This window comes from Microtus pennsylvanicus, chromosome 5, assembly GCF_037038515.1.
Source record: "Microtus pennsylvanicus isolate mMicPen1 chromosome 5, mMicPen1.hap1, whole genome shotgun sequence".
In the NCBI taxonomy this organism is placed as follows: Eukaryota; Metazoa; Chordata; class Mammalia; order Rodentia; family Cricetidae; genus Microtus; species Microtus pennsylvanicus.
In genome coordinates this window covers 80,801,986-80,825,223 of record NC_134583.1, presented here as the reverse complement: position 1 = coordinate 80,825,223, position 23,238 = coordinate 80,801,986, and the positions used below count along the sequence as shown (strand labels likewise).

At 48.0% G+C, this 23,238-nt stretch overlaps 1 protein-coding gene across 2 annotated transcripts in view; it reads right to left on the bottom strand.

Moving 5' to 3' along the window:
• The window catches only part of Inpp5a (inositol polyphosphate-5-phosphatase A), a 196,409-nt gene that overhangs the window by 139,404 nt on the left and 33,767 nt on the right, over nucleotides 1–23,238 (bottom strand). For both annotated transcript variants that reach the window (XM_075972662.1, XM_075972663.1), the window contains exon 2: nucleotides 1,314–1,355. In XM_075972662.1, the coding sequence (XP_075828777.1) occupies nucleotides 1,314–1,355 (42 nt within the window). The remainder of the gene's footprint in view (nucleotides 1–1,313; nucleotides 1,356–23,238) is intronic.

Genomic DNA, 23,238 nt, shown 5'->3' with positions numbered 1-23,238 from the left:
CTTCTTCTGACAGAGGCCTCCACATTCCCTTACCGCCTCAGATCCTTCCATGGCAGGTCTCTGCCCTGTCTTTGCTACCTTCTATGAAGGACCCTACCAGCCCCTCACTACCTCAGACCCTTCCATGACAGGGTCCTGACCAGCCTCACTAAATCAGGCCCTCCTATGGCAAAGCCCATTCCCTTACTCCTCAGATCTTTAAACGGCAAGGCCCTGACCCTCACTGTCTTAGGCACTCCCCTGACTATCAAGTCCTTGTCTATCCCGACCCCAACTCAGGGCCTTTTCTTCCTTGGCCTTAAACATACACCAAAAATCTGCCTTACATCACTAACCAGAACAAAGTGTAAAACCTGGACAATGGGAGGCTCACATATGCTAGATTCTGAGTGAATGATCCCACTTCCAAATACCTAGCAGACATATGTGGTGGCCAGCAGGACAGGAGAGTTGCCAAATGTTGTGTGGGTTCAAAAAACTCAGTCCCAGAAGACGCACATCATCGTACCCAGGTTGACCAGCAAGCACTGTGATTCCCCAACCCTGTCCCCACCCAGCCTACAGCTCCAGCAAGCTGCAGAGTACACCGTGGGCCCTGGGACATCTATAATCCCTGCCTCTTTGCCTCCTGCATGGCTTGGGGCCCACCTTTGTTTGCCTCCACCCAACAAATAAGCAAAGCTGAGAGAATTAAACACCGCAGTCCTGGCCTAACCCTGTGAAAACCTCGTGGGAATTTTTGTGTGCATATGCAGCATGTCATGTTGTCCTCTGGGCTGTAACCACTTACCCATTTACCTTGGTTTACCCTTCTTGGCTGCTCAGCCCTTCTCATACTCCAGATCCACATATCATCTGCTCAGAGATCTGTCATTCACCCAGAGCCAACTGTAGAACCAGGAGGCTGCTTGCTGCATCCTACGAGGATGCACGCAGAGACTCTGCCTGTCTATCTATTCAGAGAGACACCCTCAATGGCTTTCCACCCAGACCTGTGGCAGGCCTTGTGTGGTCATGCCAACTGTATGGGTCTCTCCATGCTTCATGCTACAGCTAGGGGAACCCTCCTGAAAAGTACTATTCTTCATGGTACAGATGCCCAACCCCAAAACCCCCAACCAGGTCCTCTGTTCTCTGTTTCCCTCCCTTCCAGGTGGGAGCCAAAGAGCAAATCATTAGGAGCTGATAAGTGCTTCCTATTGACAGCCTTTTCTGCTCTCCATGTAGCCAAGATGTAACTTTCACATAAAAATACCACAATGAGAAGAGATACTCAGGGGCTATTCTCAAAGTGCTTGCTCACAGGCTCTTACCTGGTAAAATTCCCGAAGCCAGTTCTTCTGCAGGTTTTCTGGCTGTAAATGAAGAGGAAAAAGTAAATTAGAGCACAGCCACTACACCAAACAGGGAGTATAGGCTCCAGTGAGGAAACCTGAGGGCTGTGCCTGGGGGACCTCTCTCCGCATGGGGTCTGTATTCCTCAGAGGGAGACCATGGGATATATGGAATGCCTCTGTGATACAAAATTGAGCAATTGTCACCTAACCAGAGTCAGGCGCACAGCACCTACGTCCTGCTGACCCACATCCTTGTTCTGTTCTCAGCGGGGCTGTAGGAAAGGAACAGCACCTTAACTCTGCTTCCAAAGGCAACAAGAAGGGCAGCAGCCCCCTGCCTGAGCCAGAGCCACTCTGCAGTGCTATATGAGCATACACCATCAGACGCAACGAGGCTCTTCTATGAGCTGAGGCAGGGGAGGGTGGTGTAGGGAGGGATTTGGAGAATCAGTCCCAATGCTTGGAACTTTCAAGAAACAGGGCACAGATGGAAACCCCACACCATGTATGTACATGTACTCCCAAACTAGAAGCAGGACCAGAAGAGTCAAGTGTCAGCCATGACAAGCCCTGTTCAGAGAAGCAAGAAGGAGCTGTGGTCACACTTAAAGGCCCCCAAACCTTGACCTTGCTCCCTTACACTCTGTGTCAGTCAGGTCCAGGACAGTGTAGCCCAACCGAGTGTGGGACTCAGCCATAACCTGGTATGAGCAAGCATGAGATGCCCTGGGGAGACCCTCGCTGAGCTGGCATGGAGAGAGAGCCAGAGTCCCATGAGCAGACTAATGCTGTCCCAGGAGTGTCACACCATCCAATAACGCAGATGTAAAATTGAAAAGCCTATAAACACACTGGTGTATGCCTGTCTCTCTGTCAGTTGGTTGGTTAGGTTTTTAACAAAGTCTTCCTCTTCCACTGAAACTGAAGTTGCTTCCAGATAAGCAGAACTCGAACACCCACAAACAAGGCTCAGAAGAGCAGAGCCCAAGCTGCCTATTCACAGCTAGGCCCTAAACTACTCCTAGCACATTGCCCACTGAGTGTCCTGAAAATCATGGAGAAAAAACTGTAGAAAAATTAATTATGGGTAAAAGCTGGCAAGGAAAAAGAACAACAGAGACCACACAAGGTGCACAGAGGAAACCGGACATCCACCAACTCTCAAACAGATGTCTTAGTAGGACTTCCAGATTGGTTTTGCACACACAGGAGACACTACCTCCCTGCCTTATCCCCACAGAAGGCAAGACAAAGACAAGTCAGAGCTGGGCAAGGACATGAACAGAATATCCAAGCACAGGCAGAGAAGCTCAGCACCATTTGCCTCTAGAGAAATGTCAATCCAAACCACAGAGGATCCGATGGTAGGGTACACTGTAATCCTAGCATTAGAAAGAAAGGCAGGGGCGTCACTGCAAGTCTGATGGTAGCCTCGTCCATGAACTGAGTTCTAGACCTGCAGGGGCTACATAGACAGAGTTAGTCTTAAAAAAAAAAAAATCAAAAACAAATAATCAACCAATCAAGGCAGATTACAAAATCTAATGCTAAAATAGTAAACCCTCTCCAATGCTGGAGGGAGCAGGAAGGCTGGTCCTTGAAAGTCAAATCTGCACCACAATTTATGCAGCAAGTCCTCAGCATAGTCTCCAGATAAGTTAAAAAAAAATGCTTTCCACATGGAAACATACATTGAGAGCAGCCAAAAGGCAGAATGAGGGTAGGAAATGGGGCATTTGCACATAGAGGAAGATCTCAGCAGCTCTGGCCCTATGTTCTTCTGGGCCTATGTAGTAGAGGTTGAGTCATGACCGGTACAGCCCTGGCCAGGCCTCTGAGCAGAGTCTCAGTGGGTCTGTGGATGGTGAGGATTACGGGCAGAGAGAAGGCAAGAGCAGTGGAGCCTCCAGAACCTCTCAGGGCAAGAGCTCATCATTGCACTGTCTTTAAGGCAGCCAGTTTCCAGGACAGTAACCCTACTGTTTCTTTCCTAGGCAGCCACCAATTCCAGCACATGACACAGCTAGGGGTCCCACCTGCCGCACTTTCTCCTTATTCTCATCCAGGGAGCTCCCTGTCAACACCCCAAGTGCCCTTCAATATTAGAAGCAGGACTTGTATCATGAAATAAAATGTAAAGTCCTCTAACCAAATCTCCAGTCTGATCATAGTCAAGGCCCAACTACGATCTCTCAGGCTCTGCTACCTGGTCCAAGAGCCCCCACCCTGATAAGCTCTGCAAATGGGCTCCGTGGTGCAGAGCAAAACGTGTGCCTTCCCTGCTAAACATGGACTTCCATTGCGCTTACTGCCAGTCTCTCAGTGGGGGACACTGGCAACCCAGTACAATCCTCTCCAAGCTGTTTGTGGTAGGAGCCACAACCCACATAGCCTCATCTGCCCAATACTTCCACCTCTCACACAAATGGCCACACGTGTCATTGGGTTTCAGAACCAGAGAATGGGATCCTTAAGTGGGGACAAGAGCAAAAGCCGCACTCCAGGCCAGGCCAGCAGGAATGGTCTGAACAGAGCAAGGACAAGGGAAGCCCAGGTTCCAGACTCAGTTCTTATTTTAATAGCACCTGGACACGCTATCATCTCTGCACTGCCTCTTCAGAAGTAAATGAGAAGCTGGCTGGAGGGTACTTTCCCCAGCCTGAAGCATAAGCACTGAGCTCTCCTGTCACTTACACACATGAGCTTGGCACATAACAATGGCACTGAGGGACACCTGCCTAGGAACATGGGGTGATGATACTAGTCCCAGCACAAGCCTGTGCTGCCAGAGTCTGGCATGGTGACACATGTGCACCTGTGTCTCATGACTACTCAGTTAACTAGACATGGATACGGCATGGCTAGACACTAACATGGCACACCTTTAAGCCTGAAACCCCCCACCCCTCCTGTGTAAAAGAAAACCCACTTTTCAGTCTCCATGAGAAGCAGCTGAGCACCTCCACAACCAGCACCTTCCCCTTGTGTCTGCATCTTAGTGCCTCACTATCCACAGAAGCCAGAGATCCCAACACCCACCCAGCCTCCACCTTTGCTCATTTCCTCACATGAGCACAAAACCACCCAGAAAGAAGGGGAGGGGAGGGAAGGGGATGGGAGGGGAGGGGAGGCAAGCAATACCCGGCGCAACTTGGATCTGCCACCGTGAGACACCCACAGGCCCAAATGCTCCCTGGTTCTGGCTCACACGAGGAAGTCCAGCCGTGTAAGACATGGACCCCACGGCCACTTCAGCTGCTGTGTCAGTGCAGCACCTGCCTCATTTGGAAATGGATCAGAACCAGAGTGAAATTGCCAGAGATCCAGTTTTATCCTGTATAGAGCCTGGCAAGCCCCTCCAAAGTGGCCCTGCCAGGAGTGTGCTCAAGGCTACATGGCTGTGAAGCATGTGCTGGCTTCGATCTCGAGAAGAGTTCTGGAACTGCAAGACCCTCCAATCCAGTGTTTGGATGACGGCCTTGTTGAGAACATTAATCTTTCCCCCAACTTTCACTGTAGATCCACAACAACTACGAACCAAACAATACCAAGAAAGTGCTTTAGACCAAGGTAACCCCTTGGTTTACTATCTGTAGGATGTCACCCACAGTTGTGAAGAATTAGACATGACTGAAAATACTCTAACTTGAAAAGGACAAGGTCATTACCACAAGTCACAGGAAGTGCCCACCAGGTTCCTCTGGGCAGGCTCCCTCACCCGTAACCAACCTCCTCTGGGTCCTCTTGAACTGCCTTCTCACTGCCAACCTCACAGACCGTCACTCTTTCCTGTACTCCTTCACACACTCCTATAGGCTCCATATGCAGTGTCACGCATGCATGCTCTCACACATGCATGCTCTTACCAGCTCTACATTCCTTTGTGCCCACACTCGCTCTCACACATGCTCACTCTCACAGGCTCACACTCACTCTCACACATGCTCACTCTCACAGGCTCACACTCACCCGTCTGTGCCCACACTCACTCTCACACATGCTCACTCTCACAGGATCACACTCACTCTCACACATGCACACTCTCACAGGCTCACTCACACTCACCCATCTGTGCTCACACTCACTCTCACGCATGCGCACTCTCACAGGCTCACACTCACCCATCTGTGCTCACACTCACTCTCACACATGCGCACTCTCAGAGGCTCACACTCACCCATCTGTGCTCACACTCACTCTCACGCATGCGCACTCTCACAGGCTCACACTCACCCGTCTGTGCTCACACTCACCCATCTGTGCTCACACTCACTCTCACGCATGCACACTCTCACAGGCTCACACTCACCCGTCTGTGCTCACACTCACCCATCTGTGCTCACACTCACTCTCACGCATGCACACTCCCACAGGCTCACACTCACCCGTCTGTGCTCACACTCACCCGTCTGTGCTCACACTCATTCTCACGCATGCGCACTCCCACAGGCTCACACTCACCCGTCTGTGCTCACACTCATTCTCACGCATGCGCACTCCCACAGGCTCACACTCACCTGTCTGTGCTCACACTCACTCTCACGCATGCGCACTCTCACAGGCTCACACTCACCCGTCTGTGCTCACACTCATTCTCACGCATGCACACTCCCATAGGCTCACACTCACCCGTCTGTGCTCACACTCACTCTCACGCATGCGCACTCTCACAGGCTCACACTCACCCGTCTGTGCTCACACTCACTCTCACACATGCGCATTCTCACAAACTCCATGCTGTGCCCACACGCTGTCTCACCTACTCAAATATTTGTTCTATCATATACCACCATACAGTCGCTTCTCTCAAACCACCACTCACACAACCTTTCCCCTCAGGTGACCATCACTGGAGTGGTGTCCCATTCCTCAGTTCATCATGGACCTTCCCACGTGCAGCCCATTCCCATGTCCTCTGCTTTTACCATGGAAGTAGGCTGAGCACCATGCCAGCTACACTGCCCAGCCCCACGCTGCTACATTCCTCCCTCCAAAGCACCACCTTCCTGCTCTTCCCTCTCATCCTGTTCTGCTACAGCACAGTAGCCTCCATAAGACAGTCTGTCAGCACTCCGAGCACAGTGCCTCTCATCCCTCAGTAAAACACAACAACCTCCAGATCTTCAGAGCCACCAGGCCTGAGCTCCTGACCCTCGGTCCATATCACACAGTGCAAACCCTGCTTCTCTAACACCAGGGCCTCTACATTTTTTCCTCAGAGTCTTAGAAGCTCAACACTGCTACCATGCATGACCACAGGCCATCTCCTCCCCTCACATGACATGCCAAGGCTCCCTGACCAACAGTCTCAATCAGTCCTGAGCCTGTATTTTTTCCATTTCAAGCAAGCAAGCTACATAATATTTCTACCCTGCCTTCCTTAAGAGACTGTCAACTCCTAGCTCCTACACATTTCTTCCTAGCCCCACGTAAGCTATAAGATTTAGTATGACAGTAATTTCAACCATTATCAAGTTCTGAGACAGAGACAACCAATCTCTACACTGTAGAGATTGCTGTACCTGAAACAATAAAATAGTAGTGGGGGCAACTTCTCGCCTCACCTGGGAGAGTGCAGTAAAGGAGAAGGGAGAAGGTGCTACTGGGAGAGGTCCCTGGCAAACACAATAGCCAAGGGGTGAAGACACCAGGGCAAATGCAGGAGGCAGAAAACAAATACCACGTCAAAATGTCCTGGAGGGAAAGGAAACCAACCAGGCTGGGTAGAGGATAATGACTCTAAAATACTGGAGCAGAAAGATGGCAGCAGACCACCAAGCCCATCAGTATAAAGAGCCCCCAAGCTGTAGTAAAGCACCATGTGACTGAGGCTAGTCACAGAGGACACAGGGCGTGAGCTAGTGCAAGCACAGTGTGACAGGCTAGTCACAGAGGGCACACGCGTGAGCTAGTGCAAGCACAGTGTGACAGACTAGTCACAGAGGGCACAGGGTGTGAGCTAGTGCAAGCACAGTGTGACAGGCTAGTCACAGAGGGCACAGGGCGTGAGCTAGTGCAAGCACAGTGTGACAGGCTAGTCACAGAGGGCACAGGGCGTGAGCTAGTGCAAGCACCATGTGACTGAGGCTAGTCACAGAGGGCACAGGGTGTGAGCTAGTGCAAGCACCATGTGACTGAGGCTAGTCACAGAGGGCACAGGGTGTGAGCTAGTGCAAGCACAGTGTGACTGAAGCTAGTCACAGAGGGCACAGGGTGTGAGCTAGTGCAAGCACCATGTGACTGAGGCTAGTCACAGAGGGCACAGGGCGTGAGCTAGTGCAAGCACAGTGTGACAGGCTAGTCACAGAGGGCACAGGGCGTGAGCTAGTGCAAGCACAGTGTGACAGGCTAGTCACAGAGGGCACAGGGTGTGAGCTAGTGCAAGCACAGTGTGACTGAAGCTAGTCACAGAGGGCACAGGGTGTGAGCTAGTGCAAGCACCATGTGACTGAGGCTAGTCACAGAGGGCACAGGGCGTGAGCTAGTGCAAGCACAGTGTGACAGGCTAGTCACAGAGGGCACAGGGCGTGAGCTAGTGCAAGCACAGTGTGACAGGCTAGTCACAGAGAGCACAGGGCGTGAGCTAGTGCAAGCACAGTGTGACAGGCTAGTCACAGAGAGCACAGGGCGTGAGCTAGTGCAAGCACAGTGTGACTGAGGCTAGTCACAGAGGGCACAGGGCGTGAGCTAGTACAAGCACAGTGTGACTGAGGCTAGTCACAGAGGGCACAGGGCGTGAGCTAGTGCAAGCACCATGTGACTGAGGCTAGTCACAGAGGGCACAGGGCGTGAGCTAGTGCAAGCACCATGTGACTGAGGCTAGTCACAGAGGGCACAGGGCGTGAGCTAGTGCAAGCACCATGTGACTGAGGCTAGTCACAGAGGGCACAGGGCGTGAGCTAGTGCAAGCACAGTGTGACTGAAGCTAGTCACAGAGGGCACAGGGCGTGAGCTAGTGCAAGCACAGTGTGACTGAAGCTAGTCACAGAGGGCACAGGGCGTGAGCTAGTGCAAGCACTAGTGACAGCAAGCATATGAGAAAGCTGAGAGGAGGAGGCTGGCTTCAAGTGGTCACCACCCAGCACACAGCATGGCCCAAGATGAAAATGCGGTTCAAAACATTTCTGGCTGGCTGTTAAAAGAACTGTAGAGGTTTCTCTCAAATTCAGCAATTCCTCTGCCTTAGTTCTGTGCTCTTCCCCGTGATCCCAGAAAAGCAGAATCTAACCCTTTGTTCTGGGGTAAGGGGACACTGTCAGGTAACCTGTTGCCCACCTGTGATGTCAGCCATCACAAGGACGAAGATTTCTGAGAGAAGGAATCTGTAGGTGATTGGCAGTTTTCTGTAAGGATTTTTCTAAGGAAGGAAAGAAGACCTGCATGAAGTGGTTTCATTTTAATGGGGAACATGTAGGAGTTGAGACTGGCCTTTTAGCACGTTTATCACACATCCCTAGCAGAAAACATGTGCAAATGCCAAGGCAGCCTGACGACACTGTCCCCAGAAGACCTAGGGAGTGAAAGCTGGCAGAAGAAACTGCGTACTTCTCACTGGTGACGTCAAGCAACAGACAAGGAATACCAGGTCAGTGGGCAAGTGCTTTTTCCAAAATGAGAGATAGACAGACAGACACACACACACACACAAAGTCAATAGCACAAGCTCATGCTGGTGCTGGAGTATGGCTCACTAGTGTTGAAGTCCTGGGTTCAATTTCCAGTACTACAATAACAATAATTTAATTTATTTTTTTAATAGAGGGGCAGTTCTTTCTGAATACAAAAAGCAAGGAGACTGGAGAGATGGCTCAACAGTTAAGAGCACTGACTGCACCAGGTGGTGGTGTCGCACGTCTTTAATCCCAGCACTCGGGAGGCAGAGGCAGGAGGATCTCTGTGAGTTCGAGGCCAGCCTGGTCTACTAGAGCTAGTTACAGGACAGGCTCCAAAACTACAGAAAAACTCTATCTTGAAAAAAACAAAAACAGAAAGGAAAAAAAAGAGCACTGACTGCTTTTCCAGAGGGCCAAGGTTCAATGCCCAGCACCCACATGGCAGCTAAAAACTATAACTCCAATCCCAGGACATCTGACACCCTCTTCTATCCTCTGCAGGCACTGCATAAATGTGCTGCATAGAGATGTATGTCACGAAAAATAGTCATATACATAAATAAAATCTATGAAAGTTTTAATTTAAAAAAAGCAAAGGTAAGATACTTAGGAACTGTTCATAATTTCACCATGCAACACCCAAAAGATCCACAGCAAAACATAGCAAGAGTTGTTCTGCTGAGGCCAGGAATGAGCAAAGATGCCCACAACCTTCTGTACAACTCAACAATTTGTGCCCTAGTGAGAAAAGTCAAGCAAGAAAAAGAAAGATGTCAAACTAAAAGGGGAAAGAGAAATGATCTCACCTCAAAAACAACATGATCTTGGATATACAAAATTCAAAAATTATACACAAACAGAAAACTCTTAGAACCAATATATTTAGCAAAATAGCAAGATAAAGAATCAACATACATACACAGTGTATTTCTTATACCTATAATAAACAATCCAAAAGTCAAGCTAAAAAAAATTCACTTAGGATAACATCAAAAGGAACAAACAGGAAGTAAACAAGGAAGCAAAATACTGTCTACTTCACAGTGCAAAATACCACCCAAAGAACCCAAAAACACAGCAGCGGCTGCACAGGCTGGTGATAACTGCCTAAACTGGGAGACCATGGAAAAGCCAAGGCCCAAAGGGCTCCACAGACAGTGCAGCAGGCAGCAAAAGCCTCATAGTGTTTTTCAGAAAACAGAAACTCCATTCTACCATTCACATGGAACTCTCAAGGAACTCCAAATATCCAAAATAATCTTTAAAAAAATAACAAATTGTGTCAGGCATGATAGCATACATCTAGGGGTCTGAGAAAGGAGATGGAGAAGGAGAAGATGAGGGGGGAGAAGAAGGAAGAGGAGTAAAGAAGGGGTATGGGGAAAGGAAGGAGGAGGAGGAGGGAGGGGAAGGAAGGAAGAGAGGGAAATGAAAGAGGAAGAGAGAGAAGGGAGGAGAAGAAGCAGCAGCAAGAAGTTGGAGTTCTCACTACTTACTGTCAACTTTCTTTAGTCATACAGAACACAGATCGTCATGGAGTGGTACAAAAGAAGACCAGAGATTGACAGGACAGACCAGAGAGCCTAAGAACAAGCCCTGACTGACACTGCCCTGGAAGTTTAACGAGGGTACCAAAGCCACTCAGCAGGGAAAGTGGTAACTTACTCAATGCACACTGACTACAATAAAGCCGGTAGGGAGACACAAATAGCAGCAATGTCATCCAAACGATCTCCCCGTGCTGTGCAGGTAGGACCAGGTCGGCTGAGCTGTTTCTAGTCCTGACTACAGTTTATTCTCATTTTATAACAACTATGGGGAGGAGGTTTCAGGGCCAGCAATAACAAGAGGCCCCATAAAGTCAACCCAATAAAGGTGAAAAGAATTCTGGGTCCAAGATAAAGTATATTTGTAATTTCAGAACTCAGGAGGCTGCAGCAAAAGGATTGAAAGCCAGCAGATAGCTATTGCTGCATAGCAAGTCCCTATCTCAGAGAGGGGTGATAAGAAGAGAAAGGGGGAAATCCTGGACTAGAACAGCAAAGCCCGCCTACAGCAACCTTACACACACAGCAAAAGCGGGACAAGCTGGAAATAAACACAGGAATAAGGAGATATACCACAATTCCACAGTTATAGACCTGAATACAGTCTTAAATCCTTAAAGTCCCTTAAAGGGGCTGGGCGTGGTGGCACACTCCTTTGATCCTAGAGCTAAGGGAGGCAGAGACAGATAGATTTCCGAAATTCAAGGCCAGCTGGTCTATATAACAAGTTCCAAGCCAGCCAAGAGTGAAACCCTATCTCACAAAAGCAAAATACAAAATAAAATAAAATAAAACCCTGCATAAAGGACCAGCAAGTTGGTTCTCTGAGTTCTCAGGTCCATGTAAAGGCAGACAGAGAGAAGCAACTCCACAGAGCGGTCCTCCCGCCCCCGCGTCTATACTACAGCATGTCCATATTACACACACAGATAATCTTTTTAAAGAATGAAAAACTGTATAAAAAGATAGCCCCACAACCCTACTATTTTCCCCATGTTCCTACAGATGTATGAGAAACACGATCTCCTGAAGGTCACACCAGAAAGCACCATTCAGCGCCCTCACATTTGCCTCTAATCTCCTCCCACCAAATATAAGGGTTGTAGTAGCACAGACAAGAAAATCCCAGCTCCTGTGGAGTGGGGCAGGCACCCTGAAGCCCTGCTGAGTCCTCTCTCATCACACCTGGACAGGGAGGCCCTCCCAAGGCTGGGGGGAGCAGGAGGAGAAAGGCAGGGCCCAGAGGAATTGCACACATTTCTACCTCTTAGACCCTGGGAACATAAAATAATGGTTTATGATAGTACCTATCAACATGGAAGTCTCCATCTTAAAGAAGCCAACAAAATCCCAGTACTTGGGAGGTGGAGGCAAGAGAATTACAAGTTTGAAGTCAGCCTGGGCTACATAGCCAGAGAAAGGAAAGGAGGAAGTAAGGGAGGGAAGGTGGGCAAAATATACCTTGCCTTCAGATAAGTCCCAGCAGCAAGGCTCAGGCAGCAAGCCCCTCCCCACCCTACCCCCAGGATCCTTTCCACTCTATTCTAAATAGGGAAGGAGAAAACACAAATTTTGGAACAGTCGTCCTTTCGGCAGTGGTTACTTCTTTCTCTTTCTTTTATACTTATAATTACCATGCACTGCTTTCATATTTTTAACTCTTTTCAAGGTCTCAGAAAGAAAACAACTGAAGCATTCAGAATGCTTTAGCCAACACTGTGAATAACTACTAGTGGCTGAAAGGAGCAATAAAAGACAAGAGACGGAGAGGGAAAATATTTGCAGCTTCTGTGAAAGCTGCTGGGCCAATTTCCTGGCTATATAAAAAGCTGCTATGAATAAGTGAGAAAAAGATCATCAGCTCAGACACATGCACGCATACACACACACACAGAGAGAGAGAGAGAGAGAGAGAGAGAGAGAGAGAGAGAGAGAGAGAGAGAGGCAGGCACTGAGACTATGTGAAACCCATATACAGCATGTGCATGAGATACATGTCCGTAAGGACAGGAGTACATATCAACTCAAAGCCACCTGGACCAGGCACTGCAGAGTATGCCCAGGGTCAGGGGTTTCCTCCCACTACAAGTCAGCACAGGCTTTGTCTTCCTGTGAGGACAGAAATGTTCTACATCTGCAGGGGCCGTATCTGTGGACATGTGCTAGTAGGGCTGAGTATTTTATGCAATATTTATTGTTTAAACCTAACTAGGGGGCTGGAGGCTATGTTCTTAGAAAGGAGGGTTCTAGGTTACAGAAAGAGGAAGCTCTGAGTATCCTATGATACACTAATATGATATTGACATATAAACATGACAAGCAAAGCACACACAAACAAGAACAACAAACCAATCACATTACACATGTCCAACACACCCAGCAGTAGTTACAGCTTCACATGCCACATTCAGTAGAAAAATCAAGACCACCTGCACAGTTTCCTACTGGGGAAAAAACTGACCAAACTATCAAAGAAGATCAAGCAATCATCTCCACAGTTCACTCCAACCAAGCTCCACACAGACAGAGTTCAAGGCCCCTTGCCCCTCCTTGCTCCTGTCCTCAGGGGAAGAAGACAACCAAGTGAGTACCAACACCCCAGGAAAAGCCTCAGGGGCTGGGGAGTTAGCACAGAGACTGAAAACAAGTGCACACAGGAGTCACAGCCAAGAGCAGCTAGCAGGAACAGCCCTGGGAAGCGTGGTGGCAGAAGGGTACCGATAGGAATCTGTACAAGCCACTGGAGGCTGGGTACAGACTAGTGTGAGAAAGGGGAAGTCCACGCCACCATGTTTTGGGTGTGTTGGTTACTTTTCCATTGCTGTGACCAAATATCTGACAAGCAACTTAAAGGGAGTTGTTTGTTTTGGCTCGTGGTCGCACAGCATTCAGCTTACAGTTGCTTGGTTCCATGGACTTGGGCAGAACATCATGGCTGCAAGAGCCTGAAGTTCAGAGAGAAGGAGGCAGAAAGGGGCCAGGGACAGGATACCCCCAAAGACCTGCCCCAGTGACCTACTTCCTCTAGCTAGATTCTATCACTAGAAGTTTCCAGAACCTCCCCCAAACAGTGCCACAAGCTAGAAATAGGGTTAGCATACAAGCCTGTGGGAGACACTTCATATTTAAAGATGGACTGGGCATTCCACACGCTGTGGGCTTTACCTCCTTCCTGGTTCTCGGTAAAGAGATGGGAAAGATCCTTGCAGGCCCTGAGAGGGAGATGGAAGCAATGTGGTGAAATGTACCCTAAGCACCCCCAGAGCCAAAGCCTATCCCGGGGGGTCAGGATTCCAACAGACACCTAGCCCACCTGCAAGGGCTCCTCCCTCACAAAGCCTTCCACCTCACCAGGGAAGAGCAGACAAGATGCAGCGGACAGTCTAAGCACAGGGCCACCAGGGCTGGGAGTTAACCACAGGCTACAGACCACTCCCCCACACGACAGCAGCACCACCATGGCTCCAACAGAATAAGACGTGATGGGAAGGAGTGCTACTGAAACAGCCTCTCTGAAGACTCGGAGAAACCAAAGGCATCTGAAGAAAAGGAGACAAAGGTATTGGAGAGATTTGAACCCCTTGCCGAGACTCCAACAAACATCAGAAACAGCCAGCCCCAGACGCCAATCCAATTCAACTCCCTCCACCTCACACACCATGTCTGTACTCCAGCAAAACTCACAAGGTATGTGAAAGGCAAGAGCCCAAAGACATAAAACACACTCCAAACCAAACTCAGCTATGACGTATGTCTAAAACAGTGGAAACAGGCACACTAAGGCTCTAAAGGGAGAGTGAGAACAGACCGACCGTGTGACAAAATGATGGAACAGAAATGCACACACCGCAGTGGGAAAAATAATGGCCTATGCCAGGCCCTGGGGACTCTGCCACAGAGGGAACCACCAGTAAGCACAGAGAAATGTCAACAGGAACGTCCCAGACTGAAATACACAAAGAAAAAAGATCTTAAAATAAACAGAGCAGGGCTGGCAGGAGGGGCAGAGGGTAAGCTTATTTGGTAAAATGCTTCCCACACAAACCAGAGGACCCAAGTTCAAGTCCCAGAACCAATGCAGCAGCTTAATGTGACTAACTTGTAATCCTAGTGCTGGAGACATTCAGACGGCAGATCCCTTGGGCTCACAAGTCAGACAGCCTAGCTTAATCCTGAAACCCAAGACAGTGAGAGATTCTCTAGCAAAAAAAAAAGGGGGGGGGTGCTGGAGAGATGTCTCAGCAGTTAAAAGTACTGGCTGCTCTTCCAGAAGATCAGGCTCAGCTTCCAGCACCCACTAGGTGGTTCACAACTGCAACTCCATTCTCAAAGATCTGACAGCCTCTTCTGGTCTCCCTGGACACAAACATGGTGCAGACATACATGCAGACAAAACACCAATATGTATAAAATTTTAATGTTTTTTTAGGTAAAAATAAAAGGTAAATGGTTCCTGATGAATAACACATAAGGCTGACCTCTGGTTGAGAGAGGGAGAAAAAGGGAACAGGCTACCTGGAAATGGGTGATTTCAAAGGCCATGAGCACATAATATACCAAGAGAATCAGGAAGAAAGGATAGCAGAAATATAAAGTAGTAATGACTGAGAAACTTCTAAGATTAATGACAAGCAGAACAAACCACAGATGTGATAAATTCAGCAAACACCATATATAAATACGAAGACATCCAAACCTGATTGTGTCTCATTCAAACTTCAGGACAGTAATAATAGGGGAAAGTCTTGAAGGAGGCAAGGAAAAAAAAACACATCTTAACTACAGAGAGCAATGAAAAGAACTACAGTCAACTTCTCAGCACACCATGCAAATAACACAGTAAACCACTTTAAGCGGTGAAATATTTTTTACGAAAAATAAAAGCCATCTAGAATTATGTGTGCAGAAAATCACCCTTCAAATGTGGAAGAATGAGAAAGGTTTCTCAGACAAGACCCACCCAGCAAGCAAAAGAAAAGAACTAACGGAGGGGAACTGTAAAAGCTGAGTGTCCCATGCCCAGAAATGGAGGTGGAGTGGCCAACAAAAACTAACTCTATGGTTTTTCTGCTCGGTTTTGTTTCATTTTGGAATTTTTTTCTTATTGGTATTTGTTTGGTTTTTGTTTTGTTTTGTGGAGAGAGAGAACACAAACATGAAGTTGAGTGAGTAGGGAGATAGGGAGGATCTTAGAGGAACTGGGGAAGGGGAAACGTGATCAAAATATATGGAAAAAAGCAATTTAAAAAAGAGTACTAAGTATTTTTTCAATAATAGCCAACATGTCTGGAGAGATGGCTCAGTGCTTAAGAAAACTGACTGCTCTTCTAGAGGGCCTGCATTCAACTCCCAGTATCCACATGGTGGCTCAATGTCATCTCTTAACTCTGGTCTAGGGTCTAACACCCTCTTCTGGCCTCTGTGGACACTGCATGCATGCAGTGCACAGATAGGTATATAGGCAAAATGTCCATATACATAAATACACTTTCAAAAGTAACAATAAAGGCCAACAACCATCTGTGATAAGGCTGTGTGCAGAGACTACAGGCACTTCCTGTGTGGGCAGGACGGCAGCAGTGCTCAACCTCTCACGATGGTGTTCTCTCCAGGATAACACTCACCTTCAGCCATGACAGGTCCTGTGAACAGGGAAGAAGCCCCCACAAAGGGCCTCTACAGATGTAAGTAAGCACCCCTGGATGGCTCTTAAATTGATGGGTGGGAGAAATCCCAGGCAGACTTGGTCTCATCAAATGGCCATTTCTGAGTCTGAAGGCAAGACACTAGAAAGTAAGCACCACAGTAGGTGCCTTCCAGGAATCCCACAGCCAGGGGAAAGGGTGTCAGCACAAACCCACCCAGGAACAGAAGTGCAGGCCCCGCCCTGGTAAGAACAACCTCACCTACAGGCTGACTGCCTCAAGAGATGCAGGTAGAGGGCCCAGTTGAGTGAAGCCTGACTCCCGCCCATAGAAATACAAGACAATAAATTAGTACTTGTCATATAGCACAGAAAACTGTCATAAATATGTGTGTATAGCAGAACACAAGGAATATTTCAAGTATTTGTGCCAACCAGGTTTGTTTTGGCATAATGTCTATGATCAGGATTTAATTTAAAACTTTACCTAATGTTACCCTGCGCGCTATTAAAGGGCAACTACTATCAGATTGTTCATCTGCCTTCTTTCCATCTTGCCAAATACTTGCTGTCCACGTCCTCAAACAAACAACCCTTGACATTTCCTTAACTTATGGTTCTTCTGTCTTTTCACTCAGGAACATTAGGATCTGTCTCCCTCTCTACACTCCTTCAGGTAAGATGGAGTTCTATATTCTAGCTTTGAGTCTGATTATTACATTGTGCTTTATAGCAACAACTTTAAACATTGTGAAATATATGTTATAAATATTGTACGCCATGTTTGTCTGTATCTTAAAGCCAGCCCATCCTCAGCAAAACACTAGGGTCAAAATGAGGCTCAGAGGTCTGTTACTTACAGAACAACAAGATGAGATCAGATAACAAGGCCAAAGAAGCAATACTAGAGCCAGCAATTGGGGTGGGAGTATGGCACCTGCAAGCAGGCAAGGGACAACAGGCATGGAAACCCAGACATCAGTGGTGAAACTAAAGCAACCTATAATAAAGACAATAAAGAAATGATGAGGACAGCAGTTTCTAAAACCACTACACAAAATCAGCAGCCATCAGACATACATACAAAAAAAGACAAAAACAAACAACAACAAAAAAAAACAGCAGAAAACACCTTGGTAAAGAAAACCTTTTTGTAGGGTAACACACAAACTTTTAAACATGAAATTTTACATGACAAAAAAGACTTTTAAAAGCTATTCCTACAAGAGGGAGGAAAAATAACACAAGTCTACAGGACAATTCCTGCTGTCCTTCAAGAATGAACTCCATCAAGCCCCAGCTCTTCCATGTCAGGGCAAGAACACACTCAACGCATCTTTTACTCGCCAGACAACCAGGTGGTGCACCCTGGGAGGTAGTATGTATGATAGGACACAGGAGCCTACACCCTGCTGCCTGGCAGAAACCACTGTGCACATGCAAAGATAAACTGTGACTCAAAGTCCACACAACTTTTAAGAAGAGTACATTTCACTCCCATAGCGCTGTATGGCGAACCAACCATCAGTGGGGTGGAAACGCTTACAGTGTGCATCCCAGTGGATCTTCCTTGTAACTGAACAGCTTTCAAATGCTAAGGAAAAAAAGGTAGAAAAATAGGCAAATATCTATCAGGCATTACAAAAGATCTCAGAGTGACCTTACATGGTGGAAGGGTGTTACCCCACCTCCATGAGACAACACTGCCTGGCCCACTCCATTGAGTCAATACAAAGCCTATGCTCACCCCAGTGGTATTCTTGCCAAAAATTCCTAGCTGGATACCAGGCAATTTCCAGAATGGTCCAAACAACCATACATCCTATAAGATACATATCCAAGACAAGGTATCAGAGAGATGATGAGGGTTGGGATGCAGTTCAGTTGGTAGAATGCCTGCCTAGCATGCAGAAAGCCCTGGGTTCAATTCTAGCACCACATAAAATCAGCCATAGTGACTCATTTCTACAATCCTAGCACTCAGGAGGTGTTGACAGAAGGATCAGGAGTTCAAGGTCATCCTCAGCTACACAGCAAGTTCAAGTCCAGCCTGACCTGCTATACATATGACCCTACTTAAGAAAGGAAGGGAGAAAGAGAATAATGCCTGAAGAATACAATACTCTACATACCCCAAGTGGCCCAGAGTATTCTCTGGGAGGAAGAACACACAGAGCGGTTGAGGACACAGGCAACTGGAAAGGCTACATAAACAACATGGTGATGGCTGCATGGGGACAAGGACCACAGCAGTGCTGGCTGTTGGTATCTCAATATAGGCTGCATGTCCATTTGTAGTTAATTTGCAAACAGAGTCCCCTCTGCATCCCGAGAGGTGACATGTACAGATGGCCTTCTCGCCAGGTGAAACAGGACACAGAGTATCTCCCACCTTGCTCCCTGGTAGGTATCATTGGATGGCAGCTATGCTCAATAGAATCTCAGCTTTTTCCCAGGAGCCTCTATATTCATTCACTTCTCTCTAGGCCCAGGAACGCTTCCTACCCACAAGCATTGCCCATGCTCTACATACTGCCTGCTGGAAGCCTCCTCACTGAGGATGTGAGCATAACCATCAACCCCACAGAGCCCTGTTTCTGCAGAAAGGCACTCAGCATTCTGCACCCCTACAGACAGTCAAGGTGCTGTCTACACACAAGGATGGAGGGCAAAAAAAAGTCATGAGAACTGCCTAGCAAGCAGGCTAAGATCTACATCAAAGTTCCCCCACACGGTACTAGGCAGAGTACTGGCCAACAGGCTTGGATCCTATCTGAGATGAAGGTGACAGCACTGCCTTCTGTAGCCCGGTGTCAGACCATGAGAATGAATGGACCCTTCTGTGAATGGACCCCTTCCGTGGCACAGAACACCAATCAATACTCGCACCCTCTGATCCTGCCATCCTGGCAGCTACCTCGTGAGCTCACAACTTTTTAGACCCTTTCCTTTCTTGGAAATACTAAATAACAAAAACAGGCACACACACTCTAGAACAGTCTGAGTCGTCTGAGCACTCCTAAGGTGGTGCTGCTATCTACATCTGCCAGCTCATTCGTACCAGCACGTGAGTCCTGCTCTGTGACTCCCTGGTATAGGAGCTCCTCCTCTTAGGCCCCTAAGCCAGGCTGCACTAACTACTCCCAAGGTCAGCACAGTGAGTATGGAGAGAACAGGCCACTCACACTCACCCTTCCTGCCAAGAACCAGGGGGCAGCGATACAGCTCACACCTGATTACCAAGTGCATAGTTCCACCAATGCAATAACTTCTAAGGAAGCAAACACAGCCCAGAGCAGTGTGTCTTTACCCAGCTTTGAGGAATATGAGGTAGAGGCCTGAGAAGAGGGCTCCAGTTTCACCTCTGTGCAGCCCCAGCAAGGGTCAGGGCTGGCAAAACCTTCAAGGGAAGGAGGACTCTCAGAGAGGGTGGCTGGGCATTTGTGTCCAGCTGAGGGAAGGCCAACACGACATTCAAAACAGATGATATCAACACACCCCCAGGGGTCTCACTTTCTCCTAGGCCTCTCAGGCCTGGAGACATACATAGCCTCATACACAGATCCCACCATCTGGTACCTTCCACACTTCCAGGATACCTTCACCTCAAGGATCACTGCACCCAGGAAGGAACCGCAGCCACTCTTGTGGCTGCTCAGCATGTGCAGTGGCATCTTTCAGAGACTCCCCTCTGCCTCGACGGAAGAACACTACCTCTCACACAGGAAAGGGGCAGTTTCCAAGGGCTGGAACCCATGCTTAGGACAGACCTGGACACAAACTACAGAAGCCCTTGCGCCCAGCACACTGGGCAGTCATACGGCCAGCTGTGGTGAGACCACATCCCACGGCCCAGTCAACAACTGAGAACAGCCATCTTCAATGTGAATTCATCTCTCCTCAAACACTTCTTCAGATCTTCTGCACACAAGCCATAAACTACTATCATGGGCTCCCAAACCCTGTGGAAGTCACACACCGAGGCTTCCCAAGAACCGGAGCGCACCCCACAGCAGCTTAGGGACCCAGGGTGGAGCTGTTGGATTCTTCAGGAAATCCTGCCCCATGACACCCTTATCCCTGCGGAAAACCATTTCCTCTCGTGAGGAACGCAATCTTGTCTACGCAGTCACGAAAACACTGAAGCTAAAAATAGTTTATAAAAGGAAGTGCTGATTGGGCCTCCCCACGCCAATGACAAGTGCAAGCTGTGTCCCCATGGTTGGGGGAGAAGCCAAGAAAAGGAGCCACCGGAGAGTACTAGGCCCTGGAGCCCTTCTGGATCCAGCTTCCTCTATGACAGAGGTTCTTTGCATGGAGGCCTGACAGCAGAGCTGGAAAGACAGCAAGGAGCAGACGCCTTACTCTGGAAGACAATTAGGAACTCTCTCCTCCTTCATTAAATTAGAGATTAAAGCAGCCTGACTGTTAAGTGTGCTGAGCTTCCCCCGAGAACACACAGGCTGAGAACTTTAATCCACCGGGAAGAAATTTTAAACCAAATAAAGACTTTATCACAGGGGGAAAAAAAGTGCCCTGGACCAGAATTTTAAATGATTATTTTTCATTAGAGAAGGTCAAATCCTATGAAATAAAGTCAAACTATAAAATAGTTGCATACAAAAACTGAGTAAACCAGGGCTGCAAGATGGCTCATCAGTAAAGGTGTTTCCTGCTCTCTGAAAGAATCCAAGTTCCATCCCCAGTGCCCATGGTTGGCAGTTCACAACTGCCTGCAACTCTAGCTGTAGGGTATCTGGCACCCTCTTCTGGCCTCTGAAGGCAACACTCACACAGACACACACACACACACACACAGACACACACACACACTCACACACACACACACACACACACACACACACACAAATAAAATTTTAAAAAATGAATGAAGCCATTCATCTTTTAGGCATAGTACAGGCCCTGGCTGGGCTTAGACCAAAGGCTTGGTCCCACTTCTTACAGTACCTGTCTAGCTAGAGTCCAGGCACCAGACACACAGAAGACAGGGTAAAAGACTAGAACACAGGCAGGCATCCTAGTTTGCTTTCTACTGGGGTCACAGACACGGGACTAAAAACAGTCTGTGGAGGAAAGGGTTTATTTCCTCTTACAGCTTACAGTCCATCAAGAAGGAAAGTCAGGGCAGAAACTCAAGGCAGGAACCTGGAGGCAGAAACTGATGCAGAGGCCATGGAAGAGTACCTACCACTTATTGGCTTGCTCCCCATGGCATGTTCAGCCTGCTTTCTTATACACCAGGCACACCTGCCCAGGTGTGGTACTGCCCATCGTGGACTGGGACCTCTGACATCAATCATTAATCAAAAAAGTTCCCACAGACTTTGCTTACAGGCCAATCCAATGGAGGCATTTCCACAATCGAGGTTCCCTTTTCCCAGATGACCCTAGCTGTGCCAAGTTGACAGAAAAGGGAGAAGAGGGAAGGGGAAAGAGGAGGAGAAAGAAGAGAGAAAAAGAAGGGAAGAAAAGGAAAGGAAAGGAAAGGAAAGGAAAGGAAAGGAAAGGAAAGGAAAGGAAAGGAAAGGAAAGGAAAGAAAAGAAAAGAAAGCAGTACAGCAGGCTGACATAGCAACACTGAAATGTCAGCCGCTCCTCTGACAGTAACATACCCCCAGTCACAGGCCCAATGCCCTTCAGACAAGAGCTTCCCTCACACAGGCCACCTCTGTCCCCAGCTCCTGCCAGCTCTACACAGTGCAGCAGGCGCAGAGGAGGCGGTGTTTGTGTCCTCTTTATTTTCTAAATATGTTCATCTCTTTAAAAATATTGAAAACAAATCATAGCAAACCATCCATAGCACACTATGTGGCCTTGTGGCGAACAATATGCTCATGGTCCTCTTGCTGTAAACAAGCATGGAGTGAGGATGGGGAAGGGGAACCTACAAGGGGCAGGGCCAGTTAAGTCATGACAGTCTACAGTCAAAAGATGATGAGAAATTAGCCAGATAACCAAGTTGCCACCTCGTCATTTACATTTGAAAACCAGAACCAGGAAAATGTACAGGGTGGACTAGGGGAGGGTGTCCAGCTAATTCTCCACATTCTCTGCCACACCATGAGTAGACACTTCTAGGTCCAACATCAAATAGACTGTTTTCTAACATGAACTGCACTGATTTCAAAAATTTTGGAAAGTCACCAAGAGGACAAGAAGAAAGTCTCAACTGTGGTAATGGTGATACCATTGCCCTAGGGTTCTCTGTGACAAACCTCTGTCTACACATCAGAAAACTACCTAGCAGAAATGCACAGGCCTTCCTACACCCTCCCACATTCATGGCAGCCTCCAACCCGATGGGGCCATTCTAGAGACAGCCCTGCCAGCAACCCTTGGAGTCCTATTTGCCAGATGGGAAGCTAGGTGAGAGTCTGACCTTTATGGAGGACAACTGCTTTGTTCTGCTGGGGATAGACCTGCTGTGGTCAGACATAGAGACTAGAAAAGGACAAGGACCCTGACTCTTCTAAAGGAGTATTGGCTTCTGCATATGCCTGCCCACGTGGGGTTGGCCTCTACCCTAAAATGTGTCTGGAAAATTCCAGTCATCATTCTAAGCTCTGCGGATGGGCCTGCTCCTCTGTGACCCAAAGAAAAGACCTGGCATAGCAGTGTGACTGCCTCAGCCCACAGTCACACTGACCACTAGGCACCTCAGCTAACAGGCATTTCCACCTCATGAGATGGGAAACAATGTTCTGTGGAGAATTAGCAAAAGCTGAAGCTTGTTCCTAGGGCTAAAACCCAGCTGTGGAGCTAAACACTTCTTATCCAAAATGCTTGGCCCAGGGTGTTTCTGATTCTGAATCAGAATGAGGGGCAGTTGCATACACATTATGAGCTAGATAGGATCCAAATCTAAGCACAGAATTCACCCGTTTCTAGTTCATCTCATACACATTATCAGAAAGCATACTACACTATGTAAAAACAGTCCCTGGCAGGCCTGGAACTCATGTAGACCAGGCTGGCTACAAACTCTCAGAGATCTGCCTATCTTTGCCTCCCGGGTACTGGGATTAAAGGAATGTGCCACTATGCCTGGCAAATAAATATGGGTTTGTTTCATTTTG